Genomic DNA, 16,469 nt, shown 5'->3' on the forward strand with positions numbered 1-16,469 from the left:
CTCAATGGAGAACTGACCAAAGACACAAACCAGACAAGCTTGGCATCTACAGGGAAAGTTTGCTGTGCAGTCATCTATGCTGCTTCTGATCAGAATCAAGAACCTATTAAATTCTTCCCCTAGTTCTTTCCTGTGAAGTGGTCTAATGGAAAAGGGAAACATTTTTGAGAGGTATAGTTTAGGACAGTGGAAAGAAACTGCAGCTTTGAAGTGTCTTCTGTTTTTCTATCTTGAGACCTGACTCCTACCTCTCATTTTTACTACTTAGATCAAACACAAGTCTGTCCAATTCAGCAGGATTATACTAGAGGGAAATCAGTGTAGTGGTTAATTAGAACCAGCTCCAGATTGTCAGTAGAGTCAGTATAGTGTCTGATGCTGCACATGATCTTCTCACATAAGCTCCTGCATTGCCTTTAGTAGGTAGAATGGCTTAAAATGAGGCTTATTTATAAGGGCTGTTAGATCAGATGTTCTGCCAATTACTTCTGAGCTTAGTTCATCTGAAATTCGCAGGAGAGATGTTCCAGATCTAACAACAGAAACAGATTATCTAAAGAAAGCTACTCCCAACTTTGTTGTGCATCAGCACCTTGCTTGCTTATTCTTGAATGAATGGTTTGCATCAGCACTTCCCAATGCACTTTCCCCTCATTAAGGTCACTGGTACTGATAAATCGCAGAACATAAATTCAAATAAACCTGGTAAGTGAAGCCTGCTAGTCACTATTTCATGATGTAATGCATCTGTAAGAGGACATAACTGAAAATTCACTGCAATAATGGCTTGGTTACTTAGGGTTTTTTAACAATATCTTTATGAGGCTTTTTTAATCATCCTCTCATACATAATAATATTTATTGGAAATAAGTATCAGATGCAAAGAGAGCAAATATTGTGCTGCATTTACAGGGAGGATTGATAGAATGGGCACTTGCCTGAGCTCTGTGTCTGTTTATAGTCTGTACCTACTGGTGAAATCCAGCTGTGGGGTTTTTTTTTCAAATTGAAATGTAGCACTAGCCAACATTTTAGGAAAAAAAGACTCAACCATATGTTATGAAACACTGAACATTTCTGAGGGCACCTCTTGACAGAAATTTGGCATTACCTTACTACTGACCTCAGTCTTTTCGCCCGAGAGGCCTTGTTATTTTCTAGCTATATGACTAACAGGTCCATGTATATTCATAGACATCAGATAGATGTTTATAACAACATGAATATCAGTGCCCCACCTTCCTATCTAAATTTTACTCCCTGCATCTTATTGAATGTGTTTTTTTTTAAAGAAAGCATCTCCCATCTTCTCTGTAGCCATATTGACTTCAGAGTATTCAGAAGCACATGAAGTAGCTGAAGGTAGAACAGCTGCAGCACTTCTGTGCTCTACATTCTGTGACTATGAAAGATCCAGCTCCAATATTACACAGCATCCAGTACTTTCTGATAGTTTCACCTTCTTTAATCCTGGTATTGCTGCCACTTAGCAAAACTTAACTATTTAATTGAGTAGTTAAATCTGCAATTTTAGAACACGACATGGCAAAGTGGGCATACTTTCACTTCAGGAGCAAAGGTGCACAGGAAGAAATATGGAAGGATGAGGTCTGTTCAAAAATTATTTTGTGAACTGTAGAGCTTTTTCCCACATGTCTGTCTTACCAATCTATTTGCTTTTGCTGCAATAATCCTATGCATGAATATTCCTTTACGTATCCCAAGCAAGCCACCACCACCTCCCTTTCTGGGAATCACTCTCACAATAGAATTTTGCTTTCCTTTCACAGGGCTTGAATGAAGTCACCTGTCTGAGCATCTCTTGCTGACAATCTTTGTGAAGATTGTAAGGACATCATGTTTTGAGATTCTGAGCATCATATTACCTTGTTCAATTAGGTGATCAATGACAGATAAAAGGAAAAGCCAATGTCTTGACTGCATGAAACCACACATTCTCACAAAACCAGTTTGAAAAATTAGTCTTTAAAGACACATTAATTACTAATGGTTGGTTTACAAATGAGGCAAGAGAAATGAGTGAAAGCTCAGGTTGCTGTGATATCTAATAGTATATACAATAGGATTAGTTAGCAGACAGGGAGTAGGATAATTAAAAAATTACATGCTGGGGGTTTTTTTTGCATTAATTGATCATGGCTGCTGAAGACTACACTGTCTTGTCCATGGCTGCTGAAGACTACACTGCAAATCAAAACATACAATTGTAGACTTGGCTGGTTCAACAGTAAGGCAATGGAATGAAAGATTTATGTTTGCAGATTCACTGTCAAAACCTGTATTTCTTTCTCTCTGTATTACAGCAGCAGCTAAGATAAAGTTAACCTTCATCAATTTTATCTTTCACAGGAAAGCTGGGCATTCTCTGGAAAGATATCCCTTATGAAGTGCCTTTTTCAACATTTCAGGTGTTACTCAGTTCAAACACCTGAGAAGAAATTGAAATAAGCCTGAGCGTCCTGACTGCAGATTAACCCAACATATGAACATGTTTGTATGAGGGGAAAAAGTGTTTTTCAGAGTTATTTTATAAACTCTTTCTTTCTACTGGAAAACATTTGAATCATCTGGATGCATGTCTAGTAATAAATTAAATATTTCAAACACCATTCTTTGGCATAAAAGCAGCAATGAACAGCCCATGCCTATGCTATTAAGCTGTTTTAAATGTTAGTGTGCTAACATAAAATCTGTCTAATAAGAACAAATTCTGGCCCAGTGCACCTCTCAAAATAAGCCTAGGAATTATTCTGGAGTGTTAATTGGCCATGACAAAAAATATGTTAGTGGCTCTTTGAACAGATTTGAAGTGTAAATGATTGAGTTCAAATGCCCAAGAACACTCTCTTGGAAGTGTTTAATCTTTTACAGACATAACCCCTACTCTCAAATTCAAGATGTTGATGTTTGGGGGTTTTTTTATGAGCAGCAAATATTTATATAACTTACCATCAGAGTCTGACACTGCTGGCTCACATGTCTGAGATACCACGGAGACATCTTCTGGCCTTTCTGCCAAATTATCCCCTTGCAATCTAAATTGTGGAAAAATAACATGAAAATATTTGCAATCATATTCAATGGATAAGACACAGAAGAAGATTATCCTTGGTTACATGTCCTGCTCACAACATTGCCCTAATTAAAAGAGCAGCTTTGCTGAAAAGCCCACACTCATGGTTCAATCATAACCTGGACTGTCTAGTAACCAAAACTAGACTCCAAGGAACAGCCAGCTGAATCCTAGCTTATGCATTTCTTTAAGTCATATTTTACAAAAGTGGAGGTTAGGTGTGCATATGAGGACTGTAAGCTTCCTTCCCTTCAAAAATATTCCTTCCCTACCTCCAAAAATATTTTAATTGAATAGGACTGTGGTGGATGTCCATGCCAATGTGTTGGCAGTGAGGTGGCCTTGGTGAGGAGAGGCTGGGGCTGCCCTGAGCAAGTCACAGGTGATTCCATCTGGCTCTAAAAGGAAGCACAAGGAACCACGGCAGGGCAGAGCTGAGCTCTTCTGCCAAAATGGTGGCACCTTGGAGGAAACAGAGTTAAGGAAGAGCCAGTCACAATGCCACACAGGCAGAAGAGCAGGGAACAGGAAGACTGGGAAATAGCAGAGGACACACCAAGGTCAAAGGAGATGGTGCTCCATACTCTGAGCAGACACTCCCCTACAACCCATGGTGAAATGCCAGACGCAATATCCCACGCAGCCCCTGGAGAACCAACACCAGGGCAAGTGAGTATGTCTGGGAGATGGACAGTAGCCAGTGGAGCCACTTGAGCAGGTGAAAAGTGGGGTGAGAAAGGAAGAGCAGAGAGGACCTCTAATGGACTGACCACAGAACTCCACTCTGTCTCCCCTGCACTGCTCAGGGGGTGGGGAGAGGAGTCTGAAGTGACAGAATGAACTTGGGCGAGGAAAGGGAGGACAAAAAGTGTGGTTTTAATGTCTATCTTTTAGTTTCTCATCACCTAAACCTACTTTAATTGGCAATAAATTAAACTAATTTTCCCCAAGTCAACTCTGCTTTGCCCATTACAGTAACTGGTAAAAAATCTCCCTGTCTTATCTTAACCCACAAGCTTTTACTTCCTATTTTCTCCTGTCATCCTACTGGCTGGGTAGGAAACTGGCTCTTAGCCATAGTTAACCCCCACATGGGTTATGTATGCAAGAATATTTCCTCCTCCTTTGTTACTTGTTAAAAGGAAAATACAGTAATTATGGCAGACTTTATCTTCAGGCTTTCCTGCTGCACCAGCTGACTGCAATGCCTTGACAGCAATTTATACAAATAATGCTTGTATCTGTTTTTTCAAATGAGCATCCCAGGAGTCCCACCATCCTTCTCCAGGCTCTTATGAATCCTGAGTACAAATTCTGCTCTGAGAAGTGCTTTGTAGCTCTAAATGCAATATAACTGCCATTTACATAAAGGTTATCTTACCTTGGGTTTATTCAGACATGAAAAGAATAAGAAAAATGCAATTCAATTTTGCAAAGCCCAGGAATCATAAAAATGCATTGAAGTAAAACCTTGGGGAAAGAAATAACTTATCTCTTGGAAGAAAAAAAAAGTTCTTTTCACTCTGTATTCTTACCCTCTGCAGCTGTTTTATAGTAAGCTTGAAATTAACCTTTGAAACCAAGTAGAATCCCCTTATCTGCCCTATCTAAATTTCACATTTTATGATTCTCACTGTTATCTAATATAGATGGATCTTAAAGTCATCTATTTGCTTGTACTCCTCAAAACCATTTCCCCAATAACTCCATCCCCAATTACTTTTATCTCCTTTTATTGCCCCTAGAATCATTTATTTATGATGGAAAGCTCAGTGTAAATTCATAATATTTCTTATCTAAGGTGGTAAATTCACAGAACATGAAACTCAAGACAACAAAATGTAAAAGTTAGACGCTGTAAACCTAATTTTGAAAATTACTTCTATGAATCTTTTATAGCTCTGTACCTGGCTTCTAATGCTCTAGTTACCAATTCTTTAAAGTCTAGCTTGTCAAACAGAAGCAAGTTACTTTGTATCCTAAAGATATTCAAATAGGGAGAAAATAAATTGCAAATGAAATAACTATGCAAAAAAAAAGGAAGCTATCAAAAAATCACGTAATTTTCCACTGCAGTACAACTCACCCATCCTCCTTCATTATATTCATATGCACATTTACTGCAAGCACATATTCAGTCTTAGAAAGACATGCATGAAATTGTAGGAACCAGAAGTGAGATACTGATCTCTCCAGCAATGTTGGTAGTTCATTTAAATAAAAGAATAATTACTACAACCTTTTCTGCTTAAATTATAGTAATATAAAAACTATCTCTAGAAGTGGAGCTGCTTCTTTTGTCCCATCAGATTTTTCAAGATTTTATAATGTTCCCATTCAGAGCTTCGATAAATCCAAACCAGACATGAATAACTGGAACTATGCTCATCTTTTTCTAGATTTTAGATATATTTCAGTGGTCCATTACTTCATGAAGAACATATACACACAAAAAATCTTCTCAATGTATCTAATCAGAAAATCAATTTCATAGAATTTTACTTTGTAGGAAGAAATATACTGGATGGATGGGTGAATAGGATGTTTGACATGTCCATACCTTATATTAACATCCAATTTTCAATTTATTTATGCATTTCTTACAAATAGATTCAAATCAGAATAGATTCTCATGAATCTCAAGCAACAAAAAGAGTCACAAACACACACAAAAGAACTCTGGTACTTGGACTATTACAATTTCTTCTTCAAAAGTAGTATTATTCATAAGAAATCTCCACAGTAAAATGAAAACACTTGAAAACTCTTAAGCAGAAAGAAGCATTCATTAGAAAGACACATAGATTTAGAAGCTACCTAAAAATTACTGTCTTACTAATGCTTGATGCACTACTTCAGCTTTTAACCAAAGCATTCTTTCAGCTATTAATTATTTTAATGTGAGTCTAAATTTGATACCTGATAGCCAACATTTTTTCCCATATCTGTTTCTAGTGGGATTTCTTGCTTAGAGGACATTGTTTCAGTTATAGTAACCAGCTGCATGTTGGAGCTTCAAGAGCTACAAAGCAAACAGCCTACAGGTAAATATTTCAATTTTCTTTGACCCCAAAAATGCCTGGATCCAGCCTCTTGAAACCCTTCCTTCAGACCCTTATAAACATTGATAAGGCCCCCTCTCAGTTATCTCGTGGCTGAACAGGCCCAGCTCCCTCAGCCATTCCTCTCAGGAGAGATGTTCCATCCCCTGCATCACCTTTGTAGCCCTTCACTGGACCTGCTCCATGATCTCCATGTCTCTCTTGTCCTGAGGAGCCAGAACTGGACACAGTACTCCAGATGTGGCTTCACCAGGGCTGAGTAGGGTTAGAATCACCTCCCTCAACCCACTGGCAATGCTCTTCCTAACACACCCACAGGACACCATTGACCTTCCTGGCCACAGGGACACACTGCTGGCTCATGGACAGATGCTGTCCACCAGGACCCAGGTCCTTCTCTGCAGAGCTGCTTTCCAGCAGGTTGGCCCCCAGCCTGTGCTGGGGTGCAGAGGATTATTCCTCCCCAGGTACAGGACCCTGAATTTGCCTTTGTTGAATTTCAGGTGGCTCTTCTCTACCCATCTCTCCAACCTGTGAAGGTTGGATGCAGGACATATTCCTATCTGAGGACTCCTCCAGTGCACTAAATATAGACATACATGATGATTCTCCTCTATGTCAACACTGTTGTTCTATGACATTCTTAAAATAAATAGTTAGAGAAACTGAAGTAAATTGGATGTTACAGCAGAATACTAGAATTAAAAAATACCAACATACTTCACGTAATACTTCTTAGGACTACATGGGATTAATAAAAATAATTACAAACATAGGTACTTTCTATTATCAGGGCTTAAGGAGAAGGCATAATGTATTCTAAAAATGAAGAAATGGAAATTCTTTGAATACCTCATAGTGAGATTTTTGCCCTCTAGTATTGGTTCTTTGCATAGACTACTGATTCAAAATATGTGTATTAATAATTGTCTTGCACTAGTTTATAACAGAGGTTGTACTTTAGGAAATTTCTGTGCCAAATAAAATTCAGAGAGTGATTGTCACTTACAGATAGAAATTTAGATTATATTTAGGTTAATGCTCTTTTCACCTATTCTTCCAGAAATATGTCACTTAAATAACCAAAATCCCATTCTATTCCTTCCTAAAATGAACCAGCAGAATGGTTATCATTTTTAGACAAAATCTCCTTTAATCCCAAATAAACAACTACAGGCAAGAGTTATATAATTAATGCACATGTGGTTGGCCTTCAAATTCTGATACACAGCTAAGGACTTATTTTTATTTTTAAATGTAGCAAACTAGAGCTGGATAAGTGTGTTCAAATTCTGATATTCCCTAAGGTGAAAAACAAAAGAAACTGAAACTTCACTTGAGAAGAAATCCTGAAAACCTCCTATTTCAAGAAAATACAAATGCTTCTGCTGACATTTTAGTAGTGAAGAAAAATTCCTTCAGGGGCTCCAGGACAGTAAAGGGCACTCTCCAAGGAGGAGGGGGGAAATTGCATGTCTAAGCACTGCAGCTCCAGCCATTCTCTCTGCTTTGCCTTGTGTCAGCTAAATTTTATTGAATATGAATAAACACTGTAAAAAATTTTGGTTTCTGTGAAACATTATTCCTGAAAACACACATTTAATTGGAAAATTCCTGATTTCCATTGCTAAAGACTCAATTGACTTCTTTTAGCTGAATATGGTGAGAAGCAGTGGAAAGTTCGGAAAAGAATCCTTAAATCATTCAGCAAAAGGAGCAGTAAAGTCGTTTTCATGATCAGCCAAAACAGGTGCATATTTTTAAGTGCACAACAACAAAGTTCTCTGAAAAACAGAGGTAGTGTTATGTTTGAATTAGAATCTTAATTAATGAGATTTTGATTTGTTGAGTCACTTATTTTCCTTAAATTATTTCAAAGTAGGTTACCCATTCTCTTGAAAAAATCCTACCAAATACTTCCATGATTTATAGTTAGTTTCTTTATGAAGCAGTTATTATTTTGGATCAAAAATTCTAATACACATTTTATAAGATTAATGAATCTCATGAACTTATTAACAAAAGAAACTTATTTTATATATATATATAACATTATGATGTTCCTTTGTCAGCCAAAGGGAATTTTAATCAGAGATGAGAAGAAGCAAAAATTTGGCTTACTGGACTTCCATTTTTTTTCTCCAAATCACCTACTTCCTTTCTGTAATTTAAAACTTCACATCTACATCTAACCTTCTCTGATAGCACTGGAATACTGAGTTATAACTTTTCTAGGACAAATACATAACTCCAGGGAAGTTATAGCAACAGAGATCAGATAACAAAAGCTCTGAAAGGCCCCACACGCTTTTAGGTTACATTGAATGTTTTCTTGCACCTTTCCCTAGCAACCTCAACACCAGTAAGAGTATTTCAAGCTTCGTAATCATCTGTCCTGACTTGCCTACAATAATGAGTTTACTTCACTCTTTGTTCCCAAACATACTGATCCAAATTCTGACTTCATGTACCTTGACTTACTGACTCCACAAGTTCTGCACTCCATTATACTGCTGTAAAATCCAAAGTTTTTTCAGCACCTAAATATAAAGCCAGGAATTTCTGACTTAGCCCATTTGTTTTACTAATGTCTTTTACAAATATAAAATATTAAAACTGTGCCATAAAAATTCCCATTGTATTCACAGGTACAGAGACACAAAGATGTAAGTTTTCCAGTACAGACTGTACCAGTTAATATAATGGTAAAATTATATTAAATAAATATTATTAAAAAATATATAGGCAAAAGTACTCCTTATCTGGTAAAACTCCTCATCAGCTTTAGCTACACACACTACCTTCCTAATGAAGATTAGATTTTTAAAAAGTTTATATGATTTTTAGATCACTGAACTGTAGAAGAAAAATGCCTTAGATCCTCTAACACAGGATTGAGAATTTGGTGAGCAATGAAAGTGGCTGCCACCTCTGAAGCAATAATAGAAAAGCTCTGCAGCATGTCACCTTGTTATATTAAGAAATCAGTGCCATAGTTTCTGTTTTCACTCTACACTAAAATACAGGAAGCATCTGCATTGAAGAGAAATAAAGGATGAGGACTATTGGATTATCTTGCAGAACATTACCTAGGAAGGCAGACATTTCCAATATCAAACTATAAGAACACACAAATAAATAGAAATATGTAGTACCATCTCTAAATAAAATGTAGGAATATATGCTTAATGATACAATCAGTATGCTTTCCAATAGACATTTATAATTCATTTAAATCTACTTTAAAGAAGTTATGCAAGGCCACCAGGCATTGTTGCTACTATCAGCAATTCCATTCATGTGAGACATACAAAATTTATATTATTTGAGTTTCACCCTGATCTAAGATACAATGAATCTAAACTAAGTTCATTTTCACCAATACCATTCAAACCACAGTCTGTTTCTTGCTTTTGCACTCACTTTCTTAAGGACACTATCTCTCAGTGCTTAAACATCAGAACACAGAAAATTACTTGAAAATTCATAAAACCAGTAGTTAAAAATGGATTTTGGTTGACATTCATTCTCCTTTTGCAAATTAAACACATTGTTTTCCAGTCACTCTTGGAGATTTTTGTGGAAAGTTTCCACATCACCAATAGTTAAGGCACAGCATAATGTTTTCAGCTGGTAATACAAGAATATACACTTGCTGAGCAACACCTACACATTGATACAGCCTGCAAATTAATCTTTTTTGTGTGCTGCTTGCCTTTCCAAAATGTCTGAATGCAGGTCTTTGTGCCTTTAAATAAGTACATTCTGCAGTTATTTCTGAGGAGAACCAAAAGTGGAAATATATTTCCCAGAGTAAGGAATCCATAAAGAGACTGAATTATCTAATCCTTTTACAAGATGGGGAATTAGGCCATTCTTACGGCAATCTTTTATCTGCTTCTGGCTTCAAACCATTATCTCACAGGAGAAAAATTACAGTCTTTGTCAGTCTTTTCAGACTTAACACTCTTTCTTCTCCTGTGAACCATTTTTCCTAGGACTTGTGAAAGAGTTTTGTGTGTGAGTGTGCATTTGTGTCTTTAAGAGCTATATTAAACTGCTATCCAGAGCCTCAAATTATGACCAACAAGCTCCCTCAAGCTCATGATCTCCTGGCTTCCTCCCTGTATCTTTTTCATCCAGAAGAAACTTCTGTGGCTAATATCCATCACATTGTTGTACAAAAACCAGAAAGAATCTCGAAACATTGCCATAGAGAATTAGCTTGCAAAGCACACATCAAAGAGAGCAAAGGAAAACAAGGGTGAAAAGCTTGGTAAAGCACTTGTCTTTTTAAATTATTGGAGGGGTTAAATGGGTTTTGTAGGGGAAAAGAGAAAGACATGTCATGACAAGATCTGCAAATGAAGGACAGAATGAATCGGATGTTGCCTTCCATTAAATTGAGACAGAGCAGAATAATTTTCAGGACCAGCAAAATAGTATTAATTTAATATTCAAATATGCTCTTACTTCCTTCATTTTTACAAATCAAGACTAGGACATTAAAAAGGCCTTAAAAAATCCTTTACATGTACGGTTCTTAGAATTTGTCTGAAGCAGTTTCAAATGTTTGCAAGTGCACCAACCTGCTCAAACCAGTTCTCTCTTTAACAACCAGCCTAAAATTAAAAAAAAAAAAAAAAAACACAACAAAACAGGTACTGTTGAACAATAGTTCTAACAAAAGATAGTCTAGTGACATGCCACTAATTCACAGCATCTTGTGCTGCATTCTTCCTGCATAACCAAAACCACATATTAAAACCCTGTCAGTTAAGTCACAGTAGGGCTATCACCAGATAAACTTGGTGCACTGCCATGTTACCCAAACTAGAAGGTGTATGTGAAATATGTAATTCACATGCAAATGTACCTAGTGCTCATGTTTCAAGGCAAAGTCTATTTTCACTAACATGTAAACACTTATCTTTCTTCAAACAAATGGAAATCTTCCATTACTTTTATGCTGACTGACAGCTTTTTAAGTCAAGAAAAACCAAGTCTACCTCACATGTGCATACTATAAGGAAATAAAATAGCTCTTAAATCTAACACAGAGGGAAATACATCATCTGAAAACACTGGTCTCTTCATAGCTTATTATAATTTTTGATAACAGATGATATTTGTATTATCACAGTATTTTGTGGAACTTCTGATAGGACTGAAATTATTGCTTGAATTTACCAAGTGGGAAAAACATGTAAAAAAAGAGGGAGGAAAGTAGTCTGATCTTTCTGGGATTTCTGTTTGAGCACTTCATGTAAATCTCCTGTCTTGTATTGCTGCCCTCCCCAGACACTGTTAAGATTTTGAAAACAGAAAGACTTTGACCATTCTTCCAAAACACAATTCATTGGGAGTTTTCCATGAAATTAATTGAGGTTTAGGATTAAAAATTATACTATCTTGCACACTTCAGAGGTCAAACTTGGATCCATGGACTCAAAAAAATAATTTGAAATCACACAGGTATTTTCTATTTTGCATACAGTAAGATGTTCCAAAGAAACACAAGACAGTGAAAGAAAAGGCAAGTCAGTGTGTTACTCTTAAAACTTAGCAAGTCAGCCTACGAAATCTTAAAAAAATTATTGATGGTCTTTGACTCTGATAACCATGAGCGCCAGTAAAAACATTTTCTGAATTATTTTCTTCTTCACTGTTTTTCTTTTGTTTTGAAAGCACAAGATACCAAAGTGCTACACCACTTCAGGGAAGGAAAGACAGTGATTTATTTTTGCTGTACTTAGCACTTACAAAACCAAAGGCAATGAATACACTATTTTGGCTATTTATGCATCAAAACTGGGCAAATTAACCACTGCCCAAATGCAACTCATCGAAAAAGCAAAGTGAATATTTACTTTTTAATTTTTTTTTTTTGCCACAGCTTTTTCTTTTCCCATAATTATTTTCATTTTTCTACTTTATAAGAAGTTTTAACTAGCCAAAGGAAAAATATGGGGTTTGTTTTCAATTTTCCAAAGTGAAAGGAGATTTTTAAAAGTTATAAAGCAGGACCATATGGAGTTTAATTTACTTATTTGCCACTATTAAAAGGGAAAATATGCAAATAAAACATTTTGTTTAGGACAAAGTCTGTGAAGCTGGCACAAACAAACATGAGGAAAATTCAGCTCTTTTAAACAAGAGGTCCAATAAAACTAAGGTTACAAAAAAATAGATAAAGGAAAAAAGAATGTAAAATAGTGACATGAGTAATCTGGAATGTTTAGTACTTTCTGCCCTATAATAATAGCCACTTAGAAACAGTACACAGTCAGAAAGGTAATATGAAATGCATGACAGAAAAGAAAAAAATACATGTATGTAATAAAGAATTTTGATTTAGATTTGAAGACATAAACTTCCTCAAAGTCTGTACATGAACCCAAATCACAGAATTTTCCCTCCAACATTCATTCCGTACTAACTACCTCAGTTTGGAAACACTTTTCCTGCTTGGTACTTTGAAATAATTTGTTCCCAGGTTTCAGGAAAATTAACAAAGCAGAAATTTCTGCCAGAAACTGACTCACTAAGCTGGCCTTACCACTACTGGGCAGACATACAAAGACTATTCTTTATGCAAATACAGGTACCAAACCACACATATACCTGTGCCCATTCCCCAGTATTACATCACAGTGTACAGAGTCAAATAAGGGATTATATGGAGCACTTGAGAGGTTATTCTTTCTGAAACATCTGTGTATCATTGATTATTAATATTAGAGTCTATAAAGAAAAAGAGGGAGTTATTTTATATCCGCTGTGATGAAGTTTTGCTCTAATTCCATTACCTCTTAACACTGCAGTTAAAGGGATGATTATAGCTCATGTAAACATACCAGAACCACCTTTAAGTTAGCATCTGCAGATTTCCTTCACAGAGCAGTTTTGACAATTCATGTAGCAGCTAAGGAATATTTGCACATACAGAACTTTCCCTACTAGAATTCAATGCAGACATAGCTGTTTATTATGTCACCCAGGCAGCACACACTGTTACATATGGTCAAGAAAAGGGGAAAACAGTCCATGGAGTTTCAGTGCCATTTAGTCCTGCATGCATTTTCATGGTATTACTCCCTCTGAGGTGACTGATGCCAGAATGCTCAGTTTGAGAAAGAAATCATACAGCCTGACTTGAACAGCAGCAGTCTGCTAAAAACAGAGCAGAAGCATCTACGGTGATGGCTTAGTCTGATTTAGCAGAGCAAAAACCTAGACCAAGTGCCAAAAAAATGTACCAGTAGCAAAAGTTACATCTTTCTTCTGTCAGGACCTATGGCATCTCTAGAGGATGCTGGATGTTGACCCTTTTTCACCCTACCCGATCAGCTTCTATCCCAATGTTGCATGGTGCAGTATCCATTTCCTCACACCTTTCCATCCCCAGTTCTAGAGTTATTTTGGGATTAAATGCCGGGGGAAGGTAGGAGAACCCATCTCATTTCAAAACACAAGTCAGCCATACCAGTGGTTTCTGTTCAGGGAACACAATGAGATTGAGAGTAGACTTGTCATAAACAAGAAGGAAGGGATCTTGTGCAAAGTGAAAGTTGAGGAAGCTTAGTAGGGTTCTTTTCTTTTCTTGAGGAAATCTTCCAGGAGCCTATCACCATTGTCTGTTTTTTAAATGTAGATTTTAACCAGTATTTATGAACTTCCTCATAAAGGTAATTTCATTAAGTTTTCTCTTTGGTGTCTGAAGTTTCAGGAGTGTTGTCTGGGGACAGTGTATACAGTAAAATAGCTTTTTAACAGCAATCTTTTCCCTCTTTACAGTCATCAGCTTTTCTGCTTTTGATAGTTAAACTAGATGCACTTGTCAAGCTTCAGACTATTTTCTTCACAGCTCATTATCAAGTTCTCCACCGAATGCTTCTTTATGACCTCAAGTTTCATTAGAATTGTCAGAGCTTTGTGGCACTGAGATAAAGCACTTCCATACAAACGCTAAGATAATAAAACAGTTGAAGCTAAATTAATACCATGGAATTCCCCAGCCAACCAAATAATTCCTGTCCTTTTCTAGAGATATATGATGGCCAATTCAAACAACAGTTCCATAGTTTCCACTATTAATCTGAAATTATGTCAAATTATAGCTGGCCTCATTTCTTTTGTCTCCTCCTGGGTAGGTTCCTGGCTGTCAGGGCTCTATATCATGAAGATCTGCTCAAATTCCATTGACGTATTGCAGAGAACTAATATGTGATTCTAAAGTTCACTTAGCACCACATAGTTCATATGATTATATCCAAGGCATCAATGTAGTGGAGACTATATTGCAGGAAACCAAACTTTAAAAAATCCAAAATGTTAAAGAAAAGGTTACTGGTAAATAAGCAAACTAACTTGAAGACTGAAGGACAAGACATCTTAAACATGTAACAGTCAGAGATGATGAGCAGGGTAAGTGTTCACAAGCAAGGCAAACTGGCATGAGAATTTTTTAGTACTTTCTTCAAACAAAGTTTTCCAAAAATATCTACATTGGCAGCACGCACAGAGTACCTCATTTATTCCACATTAACAGCTCAAGGATACAAGTTCCTACACTTGAACTGTACTTCACATCCCAAGGATGAAAGAAAAGCTCCATTTCATTTTTTAATGTATAGATGTACTTTGTTTGTTTATATCTATATTTTTTGATTCCTCTAGTATGTTAAAAGGCCTCACTATACTGTCCTTTTGCTTTAGCTAATCTTAAAATATTAACTAAAACATTGCATCTCAACCCTACATTTGTATGCAACTAGTGTTCCTTCCTAGCATTCTTGTTCAGAAGCCTTCAAGCTTGTGGCACAGTATGTTTTCTATAATCCCATTTCTTTTTTAATCACATGCAACCCCTTTTTTGTATTCTATTGATGTTAAAAAGAATGAATGCAGCCCTTGCGCTATTAAAAACAAAAAGCTTCTTACTTTCAGGAATGCATTGGCAAGACTCCACAAGAACAAGATTTAACTTTTGAGCATGGCAGTGGGCATACAAGGCTAATGGGTGGTCCTTAAAAAAAAGAAAAAAGAAAAAAGAAAACCCCCTGTAATTCATTCAATAGTACATTAATATTATCTTTTACCTTATGGTTGATTAAATTCTTGCAAAATGCTCAATGTGCAAGTCACAATACATATCAGAATTATGGAAGTGGTGTTTGGCTTTTACAAACTGTCATTTAAATATCTATTTAACCCATACAAGTTTTGTTAATGTGTGAAAATGTCTTATAATTCATTGGCCAAACCTGAAATGCATTTGTTTTTCCTGTATGTGAGAAAGGATTCACAAAAACATGCTACAGAATGAGTCAGTCCATTTTATAAGCCACTCAGAGCAACTGTGCCCTTGGACAAAGAAAGAATTATTATAAGCATTTTACTCAAATAATCAAAATCCAGATCCATTTTAGTAGAAGTGTCCTTCCCAATTTTTCAGGCTAAATAGAAAAAAGCAAACCTCCCAAATACAGGATGAGGGTTTTCTGTAGCCTTTTTTCTGTATCTATAAACCTTGTTTTGTTCCACCTTGTGAATGATGTCACCCCTTTATTTAGATGACTTAATATGCTACTTAACTTGCCCTGTAGTCCAAGAGCAGCTATGGGAATAACATTGTTCTGGTAGCTACTTCCCCATTTGAAAAACCTCTTAAAGCTGTTATCCATCTGCATTTCGCTCATCGTGTGTGAAACATCTATACAGAAAACAGTAAGCTCTCTGTTTCTTACAGTTATATGCCAGACTACAAACCAATTTATACTCCAGTAGAATTAACCCTTCCTTTAATTTCTCATCGCCCTCTGGGGACTTTTTTACAAAGGTTTTTTGGGATCTTGGTTGTTTTGGGGGGATTATTTTAGTTTTTTAAATCATAAGCTGTAAAAACCAATTTGCTAAGATATCTTGAAAGAATTCTCCATTTTTTATTTCCTGAATGTCTGGGTGGAGAACTTTACCTTTTTAAAAAATTACAAACCCGGTCTGTGATAACTATCTACCTGTTTATTATTTGAAGATGATTGGTGAAATCATTATGATTAATGGTTAAATATAAATTTCTAAAAAAAGTTACAAGTTTGGGAGTTTTATTCTTGTTCAAATAATGTGAATTCTGAGTTTCATTTCTTATGATCCACAACTAAGTTTGTGCTTTTGTTTCAGAGACTTAGGGTAAGTGAGAATATTTTCCCAAATGTAGTGTCTAAACATCATTGCAGGTTTCCTCCAGAATATAAACTGGATTTAGTTTGTCTTGCAACAAAATTGGTTTTTATCTCTAACTATAGTCACT

The 16,469-nt window shown here is 36.2% G+C and overlaps 1 protein-coding gene across 6 annotated transcripts in view; it reads right to left on the reverse strand.

Annotated features, from left to right (window-relative positions):
* Positions 1–16,469, reverse strand: part of CUNH8orf34 (chromosome unknown C8orf34 homolog) — a 149,726-nt gene that overhangs the window by 33,311 nt on the left and 99,946 nt on the right. For all 6 annotated transcript variants that reach the window (XM_054285176.1, XM_054285175.1, XM_054285171.1 and 3 more), the window contains one exon: positions 2,972–3,057. In XM_054285176.1, coding sequence (XP_054141151.1) covers positions 2,972–3,057 — 86 coding nt within the window. The remainder of the gene's footprint in view (positions 1–2,971; positions 3,058–16,469) is intronic.

This window comes from Melozone crissalis, unplaced genomic scaffold (genome assembly GCF_028551555.1).
Source record: "Melozone crissalis strain CALT ecotype California unplaced genomic scaffold, PUWL_Pcris_2 ptg000042l_1, whole genome shotgun sequence".
NCBI lineage: Eukaryota > Metazoa > Chordata > Aves > Passeriformes > Passerellidae > Melozone > Melozone crissalis.